We start from the raw sequence: 25,533 nt of genomic DNA, 5'->3' as shown, positions 1-25,533 counted from the left end.
TTGTGCATTTCAATCTATTCAAAATCAGTATTTGACAGTTGAATTAAACATAACTTTCCTATATTCATATATGAATACACCACCAGTGGAACCCACATCATGTTCAATCACAAGTATGGGAAGTTATACCCCATGTATGTATGATATGTCAAAATACATCCTACTGTATATATAACTTAAAAGAATAAATAAAATTTGGGCTGGGGTTGTGGCTCAGTGGTATAATGCTTGCCTAGCATATATGAGGCACTGGGTTTGATCTTCAGCACCACATAAAAATAAATAAATAAAGTACTAAAATAAATAAATAAAATTTAAAAAAATTAAAAATCAGTATTTTCCCCCAAATTAAATATCATACAACTCAGAATGAATGTGATGAATAGAGCTGGTATTTATCAACCTTGCCAACTTATTTGTATGAACTACTAATGAAAGAAGAGCTACATTAAAGCTATAAAGAAATCAGATCTTAAAATTGAATACTTAGAGCAGGTAAGAGTCAAAAGGACAAGGACATCAGGCCAGGGTTGTGGCTCAGTGGTACAGCATTTGCTTAGCATGTATGAGGCACTGGGTTCAATCCTCAGCACCACATATAAATAAATAAATAAAATAAAGGTATTGTGTCAATCTACAACTAAAAAAATATTTTTAAAAAGACAAGGACATGCACTGGGGTGGAAAGGTATACATAAAAGGGGGGGCAATTGCCAGAACTACTAGAACACAAGCTTTTATACATGGGCCATTCTTGTGGTCTCTTACTTCATCTAGCTATTTAGAAAAGTGAATTTGTTTTACAGACACATAAAGTCATCAGAAAGAAGTTTATTTATTTCTAGGTTTAAGATGAATATCCCTTAATTGGCAATTGCCAACATTTTTGGACACTTTCTTCCCCTGTTTGCCATAATCTATATACCACACTCGAATGTATGTGAGTAGGAAAAATGTGAGCAAATGAAACATTTTCAAGTAAAATTATTTCGTCTCACATTTCAAGAGTCTTCAGTACAGCTCAAATCTCCATGCAGCACCCCTGAGCACATACAATGATGTACTTACAGTGATGCATGCATAATTTGGCAATTTGTTGCTTCCTGTATAGCCACATGAAAGAGTCAACATGCTCTGAGAAAACTAGAATCTTCTCTGAATGGTTGCACCCAGCTTATGTAGTAAGCTCATTCAAAATAATGGGCTCAGTTTTCATTAGGAGTAACAAGGCCAGTATAAGGGATAATTGGTTCTTAGTACTTTCTTATCTCATCCCCACTTTTACTAGTCTGTCATCATTTGTTTCAAAGAACCTAATGAAGTCAAAAGCTCAATTTGGTATATCTTTATTCCTTTATTCTATATACACACTCTCAGGAAAGCAATATAATTTATCAGGTCTTCAACAAACTGAACTTCCTAATTAACAAATGACTTTGCAGGAGCTGAGTTGAAGTTTTCAGATTTCTATTATCTACAAAAGACAATTCAGCTAGGATCATTCATAGAAAAAAAATAAGATTATATAAGGAAGGGGATGGGTTTGAATTTTAGCCAGTAGGTATTTACAAATATATATGATGTATGAATCACAAATCTTTATCTGCACATTAATGCATAGTTCCTACTTCATCGTGTTCTACTGGAGCTGTGTTTGAAAGTAATATACTGCATTTCTTCACAAAATATTGGCAAAGATGCTATCCCATAATAGAGATGATCTGGCCCTGCCTTGAGTCGTCTGTCTTCTATTTGACACAAGTGTTCTATCTCATTCATTGCCTCATGTTTCAGAATTGCTCATTTGCTCAATTTCCATCTGCTCATTCATAAGCAATGCATTCTCTGTTGTCTTGGTGGTCACATGAAGACAAATTTCATGGGGGGGGGTGGTTCGGCTAAGACAAAAACATGACTACATTCAACCTTTATCAAATAATCTTGCTTCTTGGAAAGAACAAGAAATAATTGTATTTCCCAAGTAGAAATCTGAGTCTTATCTGCCATTTAAAGGCAAAATTCACAAAGCCAGGTTGCTGACATCAATAGAGGTCAATTTTTCATCAACCTGGTCTGTCAAATCCATTTTATTTCACAAATTGGACAGCTGCATCTGTGTGTTCTCTATCAGCCATAAGAAAATGGTATTCCTTTGGTTGGTAGTATTCAGTTTTATTTTTGGATGTTTTCTCCTTTTATCCAGGGTGAGGAAAAATATCTTGACAGGATTCAATATTTTTGAAAGCATATGATATTTACAAAGGATAAGACCCAAATAAAACTTAGAACATTTTATAGACATTACTTCATGAACCTTAGAACTATCTTTGTAGCAAAATAGAGAAGCAAAGGACAAATATTTATTGAGGGCCTGCTGTATGCCAGGAACTGGACTGGGTAATTTATATAGGCCATCTCCTTTAGTCCTCACAAAAACCCTATGATATAGGGATTCTTATTTCCACTTTAAAGTTGAGAAATCTGCCAGGTGTAATGGCATACAAATGTAATCCCAGCTACTCAGGAGGCTGAGGCAAGAGGATCACCATGTTTGAGGCCAGCCTTAACAACTGAGACCCTCTCTAAAAATTTAAAAAATAAATAAATAAAGGGCTGGGGATATAGCCCGGTGGTAAAGCATCCTTAGGTTCAATTCCCAGTGACATAATCAATCAATCAAAAGAAATCTGAGCTAAAATAAATCAGTATTTGGCCCAAAGTGACACCGAGGGTAAATGAAAGGGAACCTGGATTCAAACCTAGCTCTTAGGCTTCAAACCTCATGCCTTTAGTGGCTTACAATGAGAAAAAAAAAAAATGGAAACAACCTAAATGACAACACAGACATTGATTAGATAGAAATAGTAGATAATATGTCCACTGGTACAAAGCAGCCATGGCAAATGATAGCATAGATCTAATTTATTGACATGAAAAGATGTTCACAGGGCTGGGGATTTAGCTCAGTTGCCAGAGTGCTTGCCTCACATGCACAAGTCCCTGGGTTCGATCTCCAGCCCAACAACAACAACAACAACAAAAAAAGATGTTCACAGCATATCAAATAAAAAAGATTATAAAAGTAGAGCTTATGATCCCCTTTAAGATCACATATATAATTTTTATATGTATATTTGCATTTAAAAAGTTATCACTGGTGGTAAAACTTAACATTTTTTCTTGGTCATCTATTGTTGGTCCATAAGAAGTTCATATTACCTGGATGGAATGATGAATGAAGAGATGGTTGGATGGATAGGTGCACAGACTGATAGAGACATAAATAGATAGGGAATATACAAAGAGATAAAAAAAATTGAAAGATCCAGTGTTCAAGCAAAAGAAGCACATTTGATATTTGAAAAGTTCTATTTATGCACTTTAAGAATATCTAACCATCTGAACATACTTGTAAAGTTCAGGAAAAAAAGATATATAGGTATCTGTATCACTGTGCATAGATATTTATTTTCTCATGCACTATTTATAGCTATAAATGTACATAAATGTGCAGATATATGATGAGATAATATTTATACATTTATAGAAAATGAGAAATAACATGATAAAGCCAAGGTAGCAAAATCAGGGAATCTAGGTAAAGTAAGTATGGGAGTTCATTGTGCTATTTGTTCCAATTCTCTACATTTAAATTATCTCAAAGTAAAAAGTTTGAAGAACTAATCATTGATATTTCAAACACACATACCTGAAACAAGATGATATCAATTTAAAAGAAATCCTATTCCATCATTTGCTCTCCTTTTTTAATACTTGAAGCAAGAACCCTATGACCACTTGGTGAATTTGCCCATTATGATACTTGTCACAGAAGAACTTGGGATTTACTGAGTTGTGTATTCCCTAGAGCACAGACATATATAGGAAGTCTGCCACTTTGTTTCTCAAGACCAGAAGTATCTTGGTCACATAATTTGACAAATCTAGCACACATGAAGCCATGGACCAATATGAATCATAAACACAGACACAAATGTATGAAGCAAAATAATAGCTTATTTAATTTTAGCAGTGTCTTAAAATAAACCATTCACAGGTAAGATTTATTTCAAAATTATAAGTTTAGGAAATGAGGAAATTTCCACCTGAGTCTCCCAATAAGTGTCAGTGGCATTCTTGGGCACAACATTTTTGCAAACTAGGAACAACAGAACAATAAAGAATAACTATCAGAAACTCTATGTGTGAGTGTGTGTACACTGATAGGAAATACTGGATGCATTCCTGCCTGTAGTAGAGACAAAAAAAATTACACACATTATCATTGCTATTATTCAACTCCATTCTAAAGACTCCAGCCAATAAAATGAGAGCAAAAGAGAAAGAAAGAGAGAGAATATGATTTATAATTATTTCTTAATTTTATGATTAGCTATCTAAAAAATCCCAAAGAAGCCACCAAAAAACTATACTTACTATGCATAAAATGGTTCTAATCATATTCAATATAGATATATCAAAGCTTTATATCAGACATAAGGGATTGTCAAACTTTGTCCTTAAAGGTCAGAGAGTAAATATTTTTGGCTTTGTGGGCCATGTGGTCTCTGTACCAACTATTCAGTTTTATAACTATAGCACAAAAGAAGCCATTCATTATGAATAAATGAATGAATGTGGCTGTGTTCTGATAAAACTTTATTTGTAAAAACAGGAAATGGACTGGGTTTGGACCACCATTTGTAGTATGCTAAGCTCTATATCACCGCTATCAAGGAAAAAAAAAAAAGGCTGATGAGGAAAGTTATTTAAAACAGCAAGGAAATATATAAAGCCCTGGAAATAAACTTTCTAAAGGACAATTTAACTATATGCATCAAAACTTAAATTATGAATACTCTTTCAACCCAATAATTCTAGGGATATACTTAAAGAAGAATATAAAGATATGAATACAAAATGTTTATTACAGTATCATTTATAATAAGAAGAGAGAGTTATCTACTACACCATTCTTTTTTTTTTTTTTTTTTTTTTGGTACTGGGGAGTGAATCCAGGGGCACTTAACCACTGAGCCACATCCCCAGTCCTGTTTTGTATTTTATTTAGAGACAGCATCTTACTGAGTTGCTTAGCATCTCCCTGTTGCTGAGGCTGGCTTTGAACTCACAATCCTCCTGCCTCAGCTTCCTGAGCCTCTGGGATTACCAGCATGTGCCACCACAACTAGCTGACACCATCCATTTTTAAAATAGGTTACAGAGTAATATATATAATGTCAGCTAATTTTTAAAATAAATGGCTTTGCATATGAGGTCATGCAATATGAACCCATATATGTAAAACTATACCAAATTTGCTTTATTAGCAGAAGTTTCTAGAGGTAGATTTATGGGCAACATTCTTTCTACTTTTATATCAAGACAACCCCAGAAAGTTCTTTTATTATAAATACTTCACATCCTAAGGATATAAATCTTTCAGTTATAACTAATGTAAAAGAAGCATCTATCTAGAACTCTTATATTTTTTCTATCCTTCAGTGATATTCCCACATGCATGATTGTGTGTATGTGTATGAATATGGGCTTCACATATGAATACACACCTACCAAGGAAGAAATGCCAGGAAAGAGGAATAGAAAATGGACAATAATGGTAGATGAAGGATCAACATTAATTAATGTCCCACAGGGTAATAAATATTAGTCTATAAATTCACTCTTGAAGATCTTATTTATGGTTCTATGATACAGGAATATCATCTTTTAGGATAGAGGAAAATCCTAACATTCTTGCAAATTCTCATTCAAAATTTACCATATTAAATTTGAGCCTCCTAATAGAAAATAAAAGTCCATGTGATTTATATATAGTTGTGAAATTTAATGATATTTTCTTTACAATTGCTGAGCAGTGTCTAATCATTCTGCCAATAGTTTTATGTGTTAAGTTTATATAAATTGATATTTAATTTTTATGTACTTAAAAATCTTGAAAAAAATGGAGATGGGAAAGAAAGAAAATTACAATTCTTACCACTTCTCAGTAATTCTATGTAGGTGTTACTGAACACTAGTTACATGGCATTACTTGCAGTTGTCAAAAAGAAAACAAACACTATTTTTGCCTTCTGATAATAATTACCTTATCTGGCTTTGAAATCTTCCTAATTCTCTCAGGAGGTGTCTTTCTCCAACAGCTTAGCATAAAAATTAGACCCAATGCAAACATAATATCCTCCTGTAACAGACATTTCTACAAGGACATATGAAATAAATGTATATAAGCACATGTGAGTACGTGTGTGTGAGCCTGTCATTGCTAAAAAGGCCATGGGAGAAAAGTGAGTCTCCCTAGAGCCAACTAAGTTAACAGGAACAATATGACAACCACAGGTCATCCAAAGTTCTCAAAAGTGATGGCAAAAGACAACAAGGTGTTAAGTACATTTTATAAGCCATGAAAATCCAGGACACAATAAGCAAGAAATGAAGTTTACCCTGAACACAACAAAGAAGTATATTGATATAACATAAGTTTCATTAACTATTCCTTTACTCACAGCCTCCATCAAATGTTATTTAGAATTTACTATGGCAGTAGAATTTACTATTGCATTATCAGGTATGAACATAACAACCTACATTAGGCTTATGTTGAGATGTGAGAGACTAGAATTCTGCAAACTTTCAATTTCCCATTTAAAAATTCTTGGAAATGAATTTCCTATAGTTAAAAGTGAGTAGTTATGCTTCAAATCCCAAATTATGCTTTTCTTCTCAAATATTACTCTCTATATATCACCAAACTCCAATAGAAACTCACCCTTCAACTTGAGGTCAACATTATGTCTCAGCCAAGGATAAACCCCATAGCTTGGCATATCTTCAGGAATTGGATTATTGTTTATCCAGCCATCGCAAGCAAACCGGAAGAAATTATCACAAGGGTCCACAGACAGATTTACTTTACTCAAGATGGCAGCGGCTATTTAAAAAGAAAATCACAGGATTAATGACAAGCACTGAACATTGTGTACTGTTCTTTTCCAAATTAAACAACAATTTCATATCAACCAGTTCCCAAGCCTTGGCTCTATGTTCCTCCTCACATGACTCTCTGGATCAACATCACTATATGAAGTGACCACATTCAGAGTGAGTAGGTAAAAGTTCCATTGTATGTTATTGGTCTTGCAGGATTATTCCTAACATCTGTGGGGTGTCAGATAAGAATACATATGGAGTATGTAGTAGACTGTTTGCAAAGATAAGTATAATACTTACTTCCATTCCACATGTCTTTCTGCAAAGCCACCTTGTTACTCTTACCATGAAGCAATAGAGTCTATTTCCCCTGCTTTGAATCTGGGCTGGTTTTACCACTGGCTTTGGCAAACAATTGGCATAAATTACTTTTTGTGAGTTTCAAAGCTAGGCCTTAAAAGGTCTTGCACTTTTCAAACACTCCCTTTCAAATGGAGCCTTGAGGCTACCCTTTGAAGAAGTCTCCTGTAGACCAAGAGGCCACACAGAGAAGAACCAAGCCAACACCAGCTGCCATACATGTGACAAAGGCCATCAGGGACCTTCCAGCCTAAGTGAACCCCCAGAGCCTATGCAATACCAGAACCATCTACCAAACCCAGAGACCCATGAGAAATATTAAATCATTCTTGTCTCAGGCCTCCAAAGTTTGAGGTGGTTTGTTCCACAACAAAGGGTAACTGAAACAGAGACCCACATGTCATCTACCTACATATTTTTAAAAAAATATTTTTAGTTGCTGATGTACCTTCATTTTTTATTTATTTATATGTGGTGCTGAGGATCGAACCTAGTGCCTCACATATGCTAGGCAAGTGACCTGCCACTGAGCCACAACCCAAGCCCCTACCTACATATTTTAAACACATACTTGCAACATTCCTTCATAAAAACCAGGAAGGCCAGTATGAATTCTTCAGCCCCTTGATATCCAGTGTAGGTGTCAGAGGAAGGGAGCCCTGAAAGAGACCCACACAGGCCCTGAAAGGAAACTTGGGGCCATTTGGCAGGCAATTCTGGGGTGTAGGAGAGAGCTGCAGACTTGGCCCCACAGGCTCCTTGACTGGGCTGGGGGAGAGGAATGGCCACAGAAGGACCAAACTGAAGTATTCTAAATAAGGGGCCCAGGTATGGGGTAGAATTGAGTATTCATATGAGTTAACAGAAAGATACAATACACTAATCTACCCTGTTTTCCCTTTTATAAGCCCAAACACAATTGTATGTGGACCATAGTTCATAGATAGGAAATTTTTACATAAATATGTATCCATAAGTTTTGAAAGAAAATCTATCACAAAATGAAAAGGTTCTAAATTTTCTAATACTGACCTCCAATTCTCTTCCAACTGCCATACAATTGCTGGCTACCACTCTGGCACAAAGATATGCACCAACTGATTAAAAAAACAGCAGCCAATATTTTAATAACATTGGAAGAAAGACATTCTGGGCGATTTTCATACCTTAATTAATGCCAGAATATATTTCTCTTTGAAGTAATGAAAATCTGATGACTTTTCAGCTAGATGAGAATGAACTGCCCCCAAAAGTATAATATGCAGGGCTGGGGTTGTGACTCAGTGGTAGAGGGCTTGCCTCACACTTGTGAAGTACTGGGTTCCATCCTCAGCACCACATAAAAATAAATAAATATCAGGTTGGAGATGTGGCTCAGTGGTAGAAGGCTTGCCTTGCACATGTGAAGCCCTGGGTTCAATCCTCAGCACCACACAAAAATAAATAAATTAAATAAAGGTGTAGTGTCCGTCTACAACTAAAAAAAAAAAAAATGTTTAAAAAAAACTTGAGCTTTTAAAAAATAAATAAATAAGGGTATTGTGTCCATCTACAACTAAAAAATTTTAACAAAAAGTACAATCTGCATAAATAAATATATTATGTCCATCTACAACTAAAAAAAAAGTTTAAAAAATAAAGCTAGATATTTCTCTATACTACACTGTGAAAATTTCAAACAGCCTTTGTCCTCATTGAAGTGAATAATCAACAAACATCCTAATTTCTAGAGGACTTCAAAATCCCTGCTGCTTTCAACCCCCCTCCCAAAATAAACAACCAGCAAAAACTTGGTTTACCAGTTCAACAGATTTTAAATTGACTTAATATTTTTGTTTTTCAGAATGAACTCAGTTGTATTTAATTACATGTATGCTTACTGCTACTGTTTTATCATTACCATTTAATATGCAACCATGCTAGGACATACAAAGTCTTCCTTCCATTTTATATTTACAGTCTGTGCAGCCCCAGAATGAATCTGCAATGTGACACCTCAGGGATATGGTTCACACAAGTCTCAGTCCCACACAATATTTACAGTCACACAGGGGAGCCCTCACATGAATTTTTATTCACATAAGCTCACTGTTTTCTGGCTTCCTTCCCAAACTTCCCTTCCCCCAACCCTCAAATACATCCTCTCCATCTCCTCAGTTTGCTAGCAGGTACCTACAAAAACTGCAAGGTCAGCTCTGACCTCGGTCCTGATACTAAAGTAGGGGAATACATCACTTGCATGAATTTGGAAAGGAGCCCTGTGAGTGAGAAAACTCTTCCCTCTGCCTTGCAATTCATCATTCACGATTCATAGCTGGGCACAAGGCTGTGCTTTCTGCAGGAGAACTGTGACTTCAAATCACGAGGGACCATACTTGTCAAGACACCAAACTCCTTTCCCCCTACTCAGCTCCATAGAGAAAACCCAGAGAATCTTGTTTTAATAAAAGAAATATGATGATGAAGGAAACCTGTGAAAGCTCAGGCTGTGTATTCTCTCAAGTCATTGCAGATGAGGTTAATTGGTAGGCAGTCTCCAGCTAGTTAATGGAGTACAGATGGAGGCATCTTGCCATATACCAATATGAGTTTTTAGGTTTAGTCAGGGCTCAGGGGAGAGTCTTATTAAGGGCCTCAACCTCATTATTTATATAAAATAATAAAATCACTAACATTAAGTATTTCTGCTATGCCAGGAACTATATGCTAAGCCCCTTCCAAGCAATATAGCATCATCATAAACTCTGGAGTCAGACCACTTGGGTCAGAGGAACAGCAACAGTGTGCAATAGCTGTACAACCTGGGAAGATTACTTAACCTTCATGTATCTTAATTTCCTCATCTGTAAAATGAGGATAATAATAATAACAACACCATATAGGATCACCATGCTAATTAAATGAGTAAATATATGTAAATTGCTTATAACAGTGTCAGGCACATTGCCATATAACTATGATCAGCAGATAAAATATAAGGTGCCCAGTAAAATTTGAATTTCAGATAAAAAACTACTTTTAGAATAAGGTTAATTATTAGAATAAGTATATATAAAATATTACGTGGGACATATTTATACAAAAACATTGTCAACACTATATATCTGCAATTCAACTTAACTGAGCATCCTCCTGTATGTATATATTTAGCTAAATATAGGAAGCATACATGTAAACATTTGCTATTATAATTCCATAAACACTTATCTGGAACTCTGAAGTTAGATTTTCAGAGCTCACAGATTTTTCAGATTTTGAAAAAGAGATAGTGTATAACCACATATGATATCATAACTCAGAAATGTCTGGAGTGTACCCCTAAAGCAAGCACTTAATATTTCTATGGGGAACATAGAAATACTACTTATGTTCTCCTAAGTAGGATCGATAAAGTCTAAAATGACCTCACATGAGTTAAGATCCAGTTTATCCATCATAGGAATTGAGGCCACGTTTGCTCTGGCCGCCTGGGAATTGTAATACTTTCTGGGATTGCACATTGTGGACCTGGATTACTAGTACCATTATTATTTTGTTTTATTCTCACAACTAGTATGATAAGTTAAAACCTGTTATCCTCATTTCATAGATGGTAAAACTGCCACTTAAGGAGGTTAAATATTTAGCCCAGGATCACATGGCTTGTATGTGACCATAACAGGCTTCAAACACAAGTGAAAGGCTTGTCCACCTTTATCCACTATCATTAGCATGACCTTTCCTTGTTTCTTTATATTCTTTCTACAGCTCTCATTTTGAAAGAGGGATCAGAAGAAGTGAACAAGGAGAGAGGAAAGAAAAGTTACAGAGAGGCTGAATCTCAGAAATGGTTGGCATGTGCTCAGAAGTGGAACAGAAGGTGATCAAAAACATCCTCTCCTGAACTTTTATTATGTGGATTTGTGCCCATATACCCTCATCTTCATACCAGCTCTTGTGTAAGATCCTGGCTTATACAATTCTCCTACCATATCTATTTGAGCTGTTCTACAGACCCCTGGGCAAAATGAAGCTCATGTCCCATCAAAGAGGACTGTATTTTTTGTGACCCTTTCACAACTGAAACAGCAAAACCAATATTTTTAAACATTAGAAAGCCATTTGACAAAACAAAAATTAAAAACAGGAAAAACATACTAGATGGCAGAAAGCAACATTATCAAAAAGCAGTCTTTAGGTTTAACTCTGGCATTGTTATGATTTGTAATAAGCAAAATTCATGCAGTAAGTGACCTTCCATACCAAAAGTTGTCTAAACTCAAATTGAAGATTCTGAGTTTTATAAATTTCAAATTCTCCCAGCCACAAGAACCCTAACCACAGCAAAAGTACCAGATGATGAAATTTTAAACCTGTTCTCTGTGCCACCTATTCCCTCACCCTACTCTATGACATCCTCTCTCCACTGGAGAAGACCCCAGGTCAACTGCTCAAGCTGGAAATTCCCACATCATTCCAGAAGAAAAAGAATCACCCTTTGAGGGATGATATCAAGAAGCTGAAATAGTTTAGTCGCTAGACTCTAGGAAGTCTAGTGGATGGCAGGGTGGGGATGAAGGACTAGGGGGATCAGAAACACAGAGTTACTTGGCATGCTACCAGAGCACCAAGGAAAAGATGGAAAGGATCCAGACATGGAGGTAAAGCCAAACTCTGCCATTGGCTCAGGATAGGACCGTGGGAAAGTTAATTAGCCTCTAGAAGCCTACATTCCTTTATCTGTCTGTGGGACTTGCAAGGGTACTAAGTTCATAGTGTTCTTCTGGAGGTTTTATGAGATGGGGTATGTAAGTCACCCAACATGTTGCCTGGTTAAAAATGTGTATTGATCACTTAAATGGGACAAGAAATTAATTTTAAAAAGTAACTATGGGTAAATGGCAGAAAGATCAGTAGAGGGAAGGAAACAGGGAGTGGGGAAAAGGGAGGGGAAGGACAGGTACTAGGGACTGAATTAGAATAAAATATATTCCATGCTTTTATAATTATGTCAAAATGGGTTCTACTGTCATATATAACCAAAAAGAACCAATAAATTTTTAAAAAATAATGGGACAAGAAACCCTTCAATAACATAATAACCTAATTCATGACCTTTGTCTAAGTTCTCAGAGTTTATAAGCCCTTTCACCTAAGCCTTTCCCATCTCAATTTATGCCACCAATCAACATCTAAGCATCACGCCGAGTCTCTTTTTCTCAAAGCCCATATCAAATCCTTCAGCATCCTTCTGCAAGCTTTCTATTCCTAAGCCTTCTGCATTCTCAATTTCGTGAATTCTCACCTGCTCCACTGAAACAACTTCATCTCTGAGTGACCCTCGTTTCCTGTCCCCTACTGCTAGACTGAGAATTGAACCCAGAGCCTTCTACATGCTAGACAAGTACTCCAGCACTGAGCTGTACCCATGACCCTTTTTAATTTGAAACAGGATCTTGCTAAATTGCTGAGGCTGGCCTCAAACTGGCAATCTTCCTGCCTCAGTCTCCCAAGTACCTGGAATTACAGGCCTGTCCTACTGTGCCCCACAACCTTCCCCCATTCTTGCTTCCCTACTTGACTTCTCCACACAGAAAGATTTCCCTGAATCTAGTTCTCCACCAAAAAAGATCTTTTAAAAGGCTCGTAAGGTATACTCTTTCTTCTCAAAACCCATCAGAGGTTCTTGTGTATGCTTAAGAAAAATCTAAACTCATGGCAGCTAGTCTGCCCATTCACTCCCTTTTCCTGCATGGTGCCCCTTACCCAGCAAATTCTGCCTGACCCTCAAGCCACACAAGCTCATTTTTCCGTGGGACCTTTGCCCCATTTGGAAAGCCCTTGCCTCAATCTTCACAAATTAATTCCTTTCTCATTGTTCAGGGTCCCCTTCATGTCCTCAGACTTTTCAATCTAGCCATCCTGTCACTTTATCACATTATTCTGTTTAAATATTTTGATTTTCTGCATATACTACTAGCTGATATTTTTCCTGTGCATCGATTGCCTCACATGTCTTTGATTGTCTGGTTCATTGATATATTCCCAAAACATAACTCAGTGCCTGGCTTGAAGAAATATTTGGTGAATTCATGTGTTAATCTTATCTTTTAAGGTCAAGTGGAATAGACTAAATGCTTAATGTGATCTCTACGCTATAACTTTCCCTTTGGAAAATGCCATGGGGCCCTGCCCACTTAAAGAATAGAGGTAGGGGCTGGAATCCAGCTCCTGCAAGGTCCTCACACTGATTTGCGGGGGAGGGCAGAAGCTAATTGCTAAGGCAACTTTAAGCACAAAGTTTCACTTTGGGTCAATGTGGTAAAAACTTCTCAAGAGAAGTTTGACTTGTAACATGGAGTAGAAGAACCCAAAGGGACTCCCGGCAACAATGGAAGCATGGATTTACAAAGGACCCCTGCTTAGAGGCAGACAGGTTAGAGCCTCTGACCAGAAGATACACAAAGATTGCTTATGATAAACAGGAATCTTCAGCCAGCTGAGCCATAGAACGCCTATGGTCTCCGCCTGCTGGTCTTAAGAGAGGCCCTGCAACCTTCCAAGTCCCTTCCTGGGTTCCTTATCACAAGGCTTGGAATATCACACTGCTTGATTATTGCAAGGAAAAAGAAAACAGGAAACCCAAACTCCACTATTTCACACCAAAACTTGAAAGTAAACTTAAAATTTCTTCAAAATTGCATTTCGTATTTGGTAAACCTCAAGCAAACAGAATACTAAAAATACCACCTGTTTTCTCGTCTACTCCCCAAGGTACCATAATTATAACTTGACACAGGGTGGAAAATGGAACTTACCGGCTTCGATGCACTCTGGCTTCAGGCAGTACTCCTGTTTAGCTTGGAAATTTAAGAGACCTTGACTCACTGAAAAAACAGACCAAAATAAATGACAGACTTGTAGCAGACCACCATCAGGTAAACCACCATCTGGCACATATGCAAAACATTTGATATCAGTTCATTCTTCTCAGTATTGACATGGTATTCAAAACCCCATTGGCTCAACCCCTCAGAACCACGCTGTTTGCTACCTAAGTAGCCTTGGTAAGATTCTCAGTTGCTCTGAAATTCAGTTTTTGTCATATGTAAATCAAGTGGGTGAGTGAGTATGAACAGACTGAGAGTCTGCTCCCCAGAGCAGCAGAAGCACCTCGGAGCTTGTAAGGTGCACATTTTCAGCCCCACTCCAGACTTTCTGACTCTATCTGTAGGGTTTGATTTTGTTTTCTTTTGTTTTGTTTTGGCAGGGTTGGTTTGGGTGCTGGAGATTGAAGCCTGGGCCTCAGTACGTGCTAAGAAGGCACTCTAGCACTGAGCTCCTTCCCCAGCTGGCCATCTGTGTTTCATCAAGCCTTGCAGGTGATACTAATGTGAGAGCCAGTGTTAGATGATCTTTAAAGTGCCTTCTATCTCCAATTATCTGTAGTTTGTCTCACACTTTCACTCTTTATGTTTATAACGACATCTCCATCTTAGAGATGGAAAAATTGAAACTTTTAAACTATGCCATTGTAAGCAACTCCAGAGTGGAAGGAGAAAATTAGCATATGTGGCATTTAGAGTTTGGGATCTTATCTAAACCATCCATAAAGAGGGAGAAAAGAAATAAAACCATGGGCATATAACTCAAATCATCTGGTAACAGTCATTTTCTGCCTGCACCACATACTTTCCTCCCACCAGGCCCAGCCTAGCTACCAGACATATGCACCTGTGAGAACCAAGATTCCAGCTATTTCCACTCTTCCCCTCAACCCTACCTCAAAAAACAAAACCAGGGATGGCCCTGGACTTGATCCTAAGCACCACATTAAAAAAAAAAAAAACTGTACAATTAAAATAGCTTTCACCAGTGCCTTACTTCCCTCATTTGGCTGGCCACATTATTCAAATGGATTTCAGCACAAATACTGAAGGATACCAAGTTTGAACTCTAGACAGAACCTTTTTCTGGGCATTAACAGATGTGACTTAGGGATTTCAAAAATATTTGAAATATGTTCCTCGGTTGCTGGGGAAGTTATATGGAATTCGTTATTGCTGTTTTCTGTGAGCAGAAACAAGGAGTTGTTTGAAGATGAGGCCATGGGGAGATGAACCAGGGGTGTGAATAAGGACTGAGGCCCTTCATGGCATCCTCAACAGAGAAGCAGAATCGGAGAACTTGGTGGCACTAATACTTATGTTTCTGGAAGCAATGGAAGACCTGAAGATCACCTGCCAGGGTGGCAGTTTTATTATTTATTACCCAACATTCTAAGAGGAGTCTGTTTTTCCTTTGTTCTTTTCTCTGCTGCCATCCTGCAAATAGCCTTTTTACCTGTGTTATATAATAAATTCAAGGAAACTGTCTACAGTACATCTCAAGCCTATTTTTAAGAAAAGAACTTTCTTAGCATTAAGGTGTGTTTTGATTTCTTTAAAAGAAAAAAGTTAGGTAAAAATATATATAGTCAGCATAAAGATTGGTGTGGAATATTCCAATATGCTTGGGTGGTGAAACCATGGGCGTAGTTTTTCCCTCAGTCTACTCTGATAAGTTTACCAAATGTTTTTTACTAAGCATGTATTATTTCTTCTAATTGAAAAATAAACTTTATTATAAATAATATTTTATTATCCTACACAATAACTTCTTGATACTGGCATTTTTTCATAAAAAGCTAATGAAATGGTTAAAGACTTAGTTCTTTCATAAAAATTAATTCTTGACAAAAACTCTCTAAGCAAGCAGAACTAAAATCAGTTATCTTTTGCTAAGGAAGAGTAGAAGAAAGGTTTTTAGTATAATTAATTGGGACACAGACCTAAGCCCTCAAGCAAGAGCAGTACATCCATGGGGGGTTATTTTAAGATCCTGAAAATAAAGGATCTTAAGGATCAATGAGCCCAGGTAAGATAAAGGTGTCAGTGAATGAAATATAAACAATAAAGCTAATATTTTTAATATAAAATTTTTTTCTTTTTTTTATTGTTGGTCGTTCAAAACATTACATAGTTCTTAATATACCATATTTCACAGATTGATTCGAGTGTGTTATGAACTCCCATTTTTACCCCGTATACAGATTGCTGTGTCACATCAGTTACATTTCCATTGATTTATAAATTGCCTTTCTAGTGTCTGATGTATTCTGCTGTCTATCCTATTCTCTACTATCCCCCTTTCCCTCCCCTCCCCTCCCCTCCCCTTTTCTCTCTCTACCCCCTCTACTGTAAATCATTTCTTCCACTTGTATTATTCTTCTCTTACCCCTCCTTTCCTCTTATATGTAATTTTGTATAACCCTGAGGATCACCTTCCATTTCCATGCGATTTCCCTTCTCACTCCCTTTCCCTCCCACCTCTCATCCCTGTTTAATGTTAATCTTCTTCTCAAGCTCTTCGTCCCTACCCTGTCCTTGGTTACTCCCCTTATATCAAAGCAGTCATTTGGCATTTGTTTTTTAAGGATTGGCTAGCTTCACTTAGCATAATCTGCTCTAATGCCATCCATTTCCCTCCAAATTCTATGATTTTGTCATTTTTTAATGCAGAGTAATATTCCATTGTGTATAAATGACACATTTTTTTATCCATTCATCTATCGAAGGGCATCTAGGTTGGTTCCACAATCTTGCTATCGTGAATTGTGCTGCTATGAACATCGATGTAGCAGTGTCCCTGTAGCATGCTCTTATTAGGTCTTTAGGGAATAGACCGAGAAGGGGAATAGCTGGGTCAAATGGTGGTTCCATTCCCAGCTTTCCAAGAAATCTCCATACTGCTTTCCAAATTGGCTGCACCAATTTGCAGTCCCACCAACAATGAACAAGTGTACCCTTTTTCCTGCATCCTCTCCAGCACTTGTTGTTGTTGGACTTCATAATGGCTGCCAATCTTACAGGAGTGAGATGGTATCTTAGGGTGGTTTTGATTTGCATTTCTCTGACTGCTAGCGATGGTGAGCATTTTTTCATGTACTTATTGATTGATTGTATTATGTCCTCCTCTGAGAAGTGTCTGTTCAGGTCCTTGGCCCATTTTATTTATATATATATATATATATATATATTTTTTAAGAGAGAGTGAGAGAGGGGAGAGAGAGAGAGAGAGAGAGAGAGAGAGAGAGAGAGAGAGAGAATTTTTAATTTTTTTTTTTTTTTAGTTCTCGGCGGACACAACATCTTTGTTGGTATGTGGTGCTGAGGATCGAACCCGGGCCGCACGCATGCCAGGCGAGCGTGCTACCACTTGAGCCACATCCCCAGCCCCTTGGCCCATTTGTTGATTGGGTTATTTGTTATCTTATTGTCTAATTTTTTGAGTTCTTTGTGTACTCTGGATATTGGGGCTCTGTCTGAAGTGTGTGGAGTAAAAATTTGTTCCCAGGATGTAGGCTCCCTGTTTATCTCTCTTATTGTTTCTTTTGCTGAGAAAAAACTTTTTAGTTTGAGTAAGTCCCATTTGTTGATTCTAGTTGTTAACTCTTGCGCTATGGGTGTCCTATTGAGGAATTTGGAGCCCGACCCCACAGTATGTAGATCATAGCCAACTTTTTCTTCTATCAGACGCCGTGTCTCTGATTTAATATCAAGCTCCTTGATCCATTAATATAAAAAATTTAAATGTTACTTTTTACTGGTTAGGAGCTTTAAAAAAACTTATATAGCAATTTGGTTTCTCAGTTCAGTTTCTCTATAACCATTAGAAATGCCTTCAGAATCCAGTGGAGTCACACACATATCAAGAGTATGACAGATCAAGAGTATGAGAATGGACATAGAGCAGAGGCCAGCCAACTATGGCCCACAGGCTAGATCCAACCCACTGCCTGTTACTGTTTCTATGAATGCTTTTGACATTTTTAATGATTGGACAAAACACAAAATAATAATAATTCATGATGCATGAAAAGTATATGAAATTCAAGTTTCAGTGTCCAGAAATCAAATCATACTGCACCAAATTGTGCTCATTTGTGTGTATATTGTCTATGTATATTTTTGAGCTACATCAACAGAGCTGAGCACAGCAACAAAGACTGAATGTATGGTTCATGAAGTTGAAAATATTTACTATCTGGCCTTGACAGAAAAAGTTTGCTGATCATTGCACTTTAAAATAAACTGGCTAGGGCTGGGTTTGTGGCTCAGTGGTAGAGCACTTGCATCACATGTGTGAAGCACTGGGTTTGATTTTCAGCACCGCCTATAAATAGATAAAATAAAGGTCGGTTGACAATTTAAAAATATATATTAAAAATAAAATTAAAAACTGGCTAAAGGTGTATAGTTATAACTGATGTTTTAATTTCTAGTGCTTTCACTTTTCTAAAACCACCCTAAGGCCACCAGCAATCACTTACTATAGAAGCATAAAGGTTTAGAAGAGAGATTATCCCAGAGCCTCAAAGACAAAGAAGAGGTAAGGAAGGGTTCTGAAAATGCAGGCATGTGACTGAACTTGGACAGACAGAAAAATACACTGCAAAGTTAACCGGGAAGTACTGTGAAGCATATTGTCATGAAAAGCATTGCCTGGAAGGTCCCTAGAGATTTTCAGAAAGGATTTTGCTAGATGCAGGGTGGAGATGGGTAGCAGAGCCTGAAAGACAGGCACTGAAAAAAAAAACGTGGGATGAAGAGGGTGAGTCTGTCATAGTGCTGAAATGTTTAACAAAACATAAGGGCCCCTGAATTTATGTGCCCAAATGGAAGTGGTATCCTGAAGCAATGCTTCTCAAACTTGCATTTGAAAAGAAATCCCCTGGGGTCTTGTGAAAATGCAGACTGTGAATCAGTAGATCTGGAGTGGAGCTCGGCTTCCAAGTGATGCTAATGCTGCTGGTCCAGGGACCACACTTTGAGCAATGAGTGTATTGAGGCTACACCATTAGTTTGCAGTTATTCTCCAACACCATTAGAGCCTCTCCTAGACACTAGAGGTGAGAGCTGGGTTGCTGGGCATATTGGATAGTTATCTTCTATTTTATACAGGCCTCCTTGTCCATAATAGCATTGACCGACTTGGTGATTTTACTTTGCTCCAAAAACATCATCTAAAAATGATGCCAAATAATCACTTTCTCTCAAAGGACAAAGACTTGCTGCCATGGAGAATCTTCCAATTAATATGCCACAGCATATTAATAATAATAATCACAAAAGTAGAGTTTGGAAAAAGTTTCAAGCAGTGGTAACATTTAAAAGAGTACATATTTTTACACACATGATAATCATTTGGATTTTGATGTCTGGAAGTGTTTGCAAACCTAACCTTGTAGTAGACACTTCCCACTTAGTGTGTAGTCCCTTGGTATGCCCATAGAATTTCTCCCCCAGTTTTGAATTTCAGGAGAGGATGTTCATCTAAATCCCAAGTGTTGAGAAATCTCACAGCAGTTTTCAAGAGCCACAGATTCAGTTGCAGGAACAGGAGATTTAGCTTCACCAGAAAGCAATAAATTCATCTAATTTCCTAAATCTCCAGCCACAGAAAACATGGAAAGATGGTTTTCTCATTTTAGCAGAGTTCTCAACCACACAACCCTAACTCTTTTCAAGTTTAATTACTGGTTTTCCCCTGCCAAAATAAACATGGTCTCCTTCATCATGTATATGCCAAGGAATGCTTCCAGGCTTGCTGCATTTCAAAGTGTATCTAGAATCTCCAAAGAATGGGAGTTGTTCCTTCATAACTCTCAAGCTAATGAAATATTATGGGCTGTTTGAGAAAAAATGGTAATAGCCAAAGGTCCCAAAAGCCTAAAATTTTAGGACATCCCTCACCCCTTACCAAGATGTCTGACTCTTTGTCATAGGGATACACTTGGATCATCTCATAGACTCTCTGGGCACATCATTCTCACCATGAGTCATTAAAATAATTGAATCACACAATACCTTTCAAATCTTGGAAGAAAACTTCTGTTTTCCTTCATGTTAATTTTTAAATCTATTAGAAAGGCTGAGTTTACATTGCATCCCATCAAGTCACTTGATTAGAAAGGACTTGAAGAGTCCCATTAAAGGTGCATTGAAAGGACTGATTTGTATTTTGTGAATTAAGTTTTGTGATTCACCCAGGCAAATATAACCAAAGTCAAATGAAAAGAAATTCCAGCATGGTTTCGATCATCATGTAAAAAGTTTTCCTCACAGCATAAATGAAAGTACGACTATGAATTCATAAACACTCAATTTTCAAAATGTAATTCATGAATATTCTTTTATCAGTGCAACAGAATCCCATAGTCACTCCAAACGACTTTATACCCATGTTCCCTTCTAGACTATACATTTGCTACTAAAGAATAGCCTTCTTGGGGCTGGGGCTGTAGCTCAGTGGTAGAGTGCTTGCCTTGCACAGGTGAGGCCCTGGGTTTGAACCTTAGCACCACATAAAAATAAACAAATAAAATAAAGGCATTCTGTACAACTACAAAAAACTTTTCAAGAAAAAACAGCCTTCTTTTACATATGCATGTTTGATAGAAACTGAGACTATACTGCCTATTAACACAAGCAAACAGCTGTACACCTGTATGGCAAGGTTTGCCAGAATAAAGCATGAGGAAAGTTCTTAGCATGTGCCCAGTTCCCCTGGCCTCCAGCGCTCCACTTACCTAGAAAGAGGATCGTGCCCAGCACCACAGTGCCAACGATAAACACAGCCAGGGCGACTTGAGTGCCTCTGTTGGCCCCCTTTCTAGCCTCTATGCTGCTCCCCGTTTCTGCTTCCATCAGAAAGACCGTAGAGAACACTCAGGAAGAAAGTCACTTTTCGTGGTTTGGTAGCTGGTCTCAAGAGTTTGTTAGGCGTTGACATCCAAGGCTCTCTTGCTTTTCTACTAATGGACAGCTTAAAAAATTCACGTCAGGAAACCTTCCCTCGCTACCCTTTCTCAAATAATCCTTCACAAATGAAATAAAAGAAACTCAAAATATTGGTTGCCTTGGCTTTCCCCCTGACTAGACAAAACAAACAGCGGTTGCTTTATCTTGGTGCTCTCCCTCAGCAAAGTCCCTCTCAACCGGTTGTTTGGCAGGCTCTTCTCTCAGGCGTTCTGAGTATACAGGTTTTACTATGTTGCTGAACAGATGTTTTAGCTATTTAAATGTATAGTCACTTGGGGAGGAAAAAAAACAATTGTCTTTATCAAAACTGGATTCTCGTCAACCTCCCCCCAACCATAATAAGTTAGGTGACGAGGACTCTCTGGACCTACTTCAAGATCTCAGTTAATCATGTAATTCTGCTGCAATAATCATTCTGCTCGCCTGAATTGTCCTCATCAAAGATATTCTTTCAGTGTGTGAGTCCCTTTTTAAAGCCTTCTAAGAGTTCCTAGGATATCCTGGAGCATTTTATTTTAGGAACTTTGTGTATGATAGCATGTGCCAAAAATCAGAGTCGTAGTCCAGTGCAGTGCAAAGTAGCAATTAAGACAACCTACAGAGGCTGATGGTTTGGACTGGAACTTTTTTTAAGGAAGAAGAAAGAGCATTTCCTCTTTGTGGTGCTAAGAATTGTACAAATGACAGTTAAGTATATGAATTAAGCTTATTAGCAACCACAAAAGATACAGTGAAGGTTTTTTTTTTCCCCTGGATGTTTTGGTGAAAACTGCACCCATGTATTTTGTCCTCTGGTTCCCCTGAGGCAGTCATTGGTTAGTATGTTTTTGCATTTCCATATAGTGTTTATTTCAGCAGATTCTCTGGATTGAATTCGAAGGTATTTGGCTTCCCTGGAAAGATTGATAAATGATGGGGTCTTTAATTTCTTGATGAAAATGATTTAAATTATCAAAATCTGCTTGCTTTATTGGGGCAGGGCAACTCCTACTCCAATTCTAGTGAAATTATATAAATGTTATTCTCTAATGATATAGATATCATTAAGTCATAACACAACTACCACTTACCTGTTTCTGTTTTGCTGGAGATCATAATGCAGTAGGAGTCAGGGTGAAGGATTCAGCTACATCCCAAACCAGGAAAATAAAACTTGTACATTTGGCTTTAGGAGTCTCCCCAGAGTTCAGAAGGTGCCAATTAGCTCAGTAAAACATGATCACTTATTCACACTCCTATCTGGCTAAGCTTGGTCAGGACTTAAGCCCACAGCATGGAATTCTCCCGTGTTTTAGAACTTCTTCCATAACACATCCTACCCTATTTTCTGTTCATTTCATGTTATCCCCAAATCAGAAGATCATAAATCTGTGTCCAGTTTATGACATCATCATATGCTGTTACTCTTATATGCTCATTGGCTATTAATGTTATTTTGTGGCTGTTATTCAATAACACAGTCTAACAGGTCTTTTGTCCCTAGAATGGGATTCTCCCAAAAGTATCTGGACTTGACTTCATAATACATCTTGAACCATGAGCTCCTTGAGGTTAAGGAACATGTCTGTTGCATTCAATACAGCCCCAGCATCAAGAGTTCCTGGCCCATCACAATGAAAGGGGAAATAAAAGAAATGAAAATCATTCGAGTTAGCCCTAGACACTTGCTCTTATGAAGCAGCTTCAGGAACTTCAGACATTTGTTCCTGACAGGGCAGGGGTGGAAAGCATACAGCCTCTAGATTCCTTCTAAATGCTCAGCTGATAATGATACTTCACGTGGGGATAGTACATAGTAAGCTAGTGGTAAACCTGTATACTTGATAGCAAAGGCATTTTAAACTCTGTTTTACAAATGAAGAGACTAAGAGCAAGGAAGGGCTTTAGGTGACATGTCTGGGAAAACTAGACAGGGAAAGATTAAGAGATGGGATCATTGCCATACACTATGTGTCTGCAACTTCACAAAGTTTTCTATGCCACTCAATCACAGTATCAGGGCACGCTTCTTCCCTCCTTCCTTCTTCAAATCTCCTCATATCATTCAGGGTCTTGACTGACACAGAACAGTGGTCATGGGTTGACCACCTTGGACCAGCAAGATTTCCCTAGAGTTGAGGACAATTTCAGGTTTGCCCTGAAGTTATACCTATCCATCACTGACAGACAGGAATTCATTCCTGAACATTCAACTGCTGAGTTAAAAGCCATTAAACAACAACAACAAAAATACCTTCAGTAATTTTAATAGAAAATCTGTGATGCATTTATTCTAAATTAAGACATGCATAGAAAAATATATTAGTTGAACAATGAAAACAAGTCTATTGAAATAACAAACAACTTTCAAGATGTTAAAAATAGTTTGTTCATATAATGTAATGTAATGAAGGTTTCCTTTACTCACCAAAGAAATAAAGGAAAACTTGAGAGTGGGTAGGAATGATAGAGGAAAGGGGTGTGGGTGAATCATTCATTATAAAGTGAATTCTTCATTCTGTGCCATTTTCTGCATTAATGTTTCAACCTTTTGAGAGGTGGTGATTATCTTGCACTAAAATAAACTGCATTTAACAATAAAGTAGCACAGGAAAAAAAAGAACTTCAGGGCGAAATAAAGAAGTTAAAAACACAGAGAAATAATGAGTGTTCATGGAAAACTAAAGCAGGGAGCTGCAAATGGCCCACCTCCTGTTTTTATAAATAAAGTTTTATTGGAACAAAGTCATGCCCATTCATTTATAGATTGTATATGACTGCATTTGTGCTATAAAGGCAAAGTTAGGTAGTTTTGTCACAGAGACACTCTGGCCTGCCAACTTTAGAATATTTACCCTCTGGCCCTTTACAGGAAAAGTTTACTAAACCACAGGCTGACGTAAAAGATGCTACTCTTCTTCCCAAACACATGGCACACATATACAAAGCAAAATATTCATCTACACTGACATGAAACTCAAAATTGTTCCATTAAGTATTTGCAGAATAAAAACCACTGTGCTAGGGAAGTTAGTGCATGCATCTTTTGTCTGAAACTGTAATATTGAAACTATAGCATATTGTTTAGTATGTTTGGGAGCAAAAAAGTCATTTTTTCTGGGGATAAAAGTAGGAAGACTGTCCAAAATTAAACCTTACAACTTCTCCAGGACTGTAAAAATAAATCAATGAAAAGTCACTCTGCAAGATTAATTAATTGATCATCTGATCTATGCATCCACTCAAATATTTCAATTAAGAGTATCCAGGGGCTGGGGCTAGGGCTATAGCTCAGTGGCAGACCACTTGCCTCACATGTGTGAGGCACTGGGTTTGAGCCTTAGCACCTCATAAAAATAAACAAATAAAATAAAGGCATGCTGTCCATCCACAACTACAAAAAAAATATTTTTTAAAAGAGCATCCAGGAGTATCTTGGGCCTTAATAGGAATCAATCAGTAAATCATCTGAGGTTTCTTTGTTTCTTAAGTGCCTGGCTCTGGGCAAAGCCTTGTGAGAGAAAACCAAGAAGCCACGGTAGAGACTGTGGACTGGTCAACAAGATTCAAGCATGAAAATATGTGAACTCCTTGGAAACTTGGCTATGGAATGCCCCTAAAGCACCCAGACCTGGCCATTAAGGCAGCAAGTGTCCAGAGAAACAGAGATCTGAGTACTGGATTTGTTGGGAAGACTTCCAGAAAGAGAATCTGCAGAAATGGACAGCTTGAGGGCAGAAAGGAAGGCTTCTAGATAGGTCAAACCAAATCTTGAGATAGGATTTGCCTGGGCATTTACCCCTGTCCCTGTAGGTAAGATAATTTGTCCTGGGTTAAATGAATCCAGCAACTTCAACCCAAGCTGCCAACTGGCTGGGATGACAGCTCAAGCTGAATTTTTGTGCTAGACATGAATGCATCTGGTCATTAATTGGATGTGCAGAGTCTTCTGTTTCAAACAGTAAAATCTCATGTGGGCCATAATTTCAGAGAGAAAGAAGGAAATGATTCAAATCCTGAAAAATGTTTTCATCCAGCCACTAGAAGGAGAAGAGGGGAGGCAAGAAAGAGGGAGAGAAGAGCTAATGATGAAATCTCTAATCTACGGGCTGTGGTGGGCTTTGTTATTTGTTAGCTAGGCCCTTCAGACTAGTGGGGTTTAAATTCCAGGTCTTCTCCTAATGAAACACATTACTTACATTATATCTGATGTTTTTAAACATCTTTCTTAGGTAGATGTCCTTATCTCCTTTTACAGATAAGAAACCTGAAAGTTTGGAACTATTAAGTGATTTACTGAAGGTCACAAGGCTGATATTTATCTTAAGGCCAGAATGGTCTCAAATTTCAAACTCTGGTCTCTCTACCACGTTCCTTGATAAGTTTGTTTATCAGGTAATTA

General features: G+C 37.6%; 1 protein-coding gene across 1 annotated transcript in view; it reads right to left on the bottom strand.

Moving 5' to 3' along the window:
• PHEX (phosphate regulating endopeptidase X-linked) overlaps positions 1 to 21,589 on the bottom strand; it is a 201,883-nt gene extending 180,294 nt beyond the window's left edge. Inside the window, exons 1-3 of the mRNA XM_081277212.1 lie at positions 20,921 to 21,589; positions 14,109 to 14,177; positions 6,791 to 6,952 (exon numbers count right to left, since the gene is read on the bottom strand). Of these exons, the coding sequence (XP_081133338.1) occupies positions 6,791 to 6,952; positions 14,109 to 14,177; positions 20,921 to 21,038 (349 nt within the window). The 5' untranslated portion in view covers positions 21,039 to 21,589. The remainder of the gene's footprint in view (positions 1 to 6,790; positions 6,953 to 14,108; positions 14,178 to 20,920) is intronic.
• Between the last annotated feature and the right edge of the window lie 3,944 nt (positions 21,590 to 25,533).

Source organism: Spermophilus citellus, assembly GCF_964194105.1.
Source record: "Spermophilus citellus genome assembly, chromosome: X".
Taxonomy (NCBI): domain Eukaryota; kingdom Metazoa; phylum Chordata; class Mammalia; order Rodentia; family Sciuridae; genus Spermophilus; species Spermophilus citellus.
This window is presented reverse-complemented; position numbering and strand designations above follow the sequence as displayed.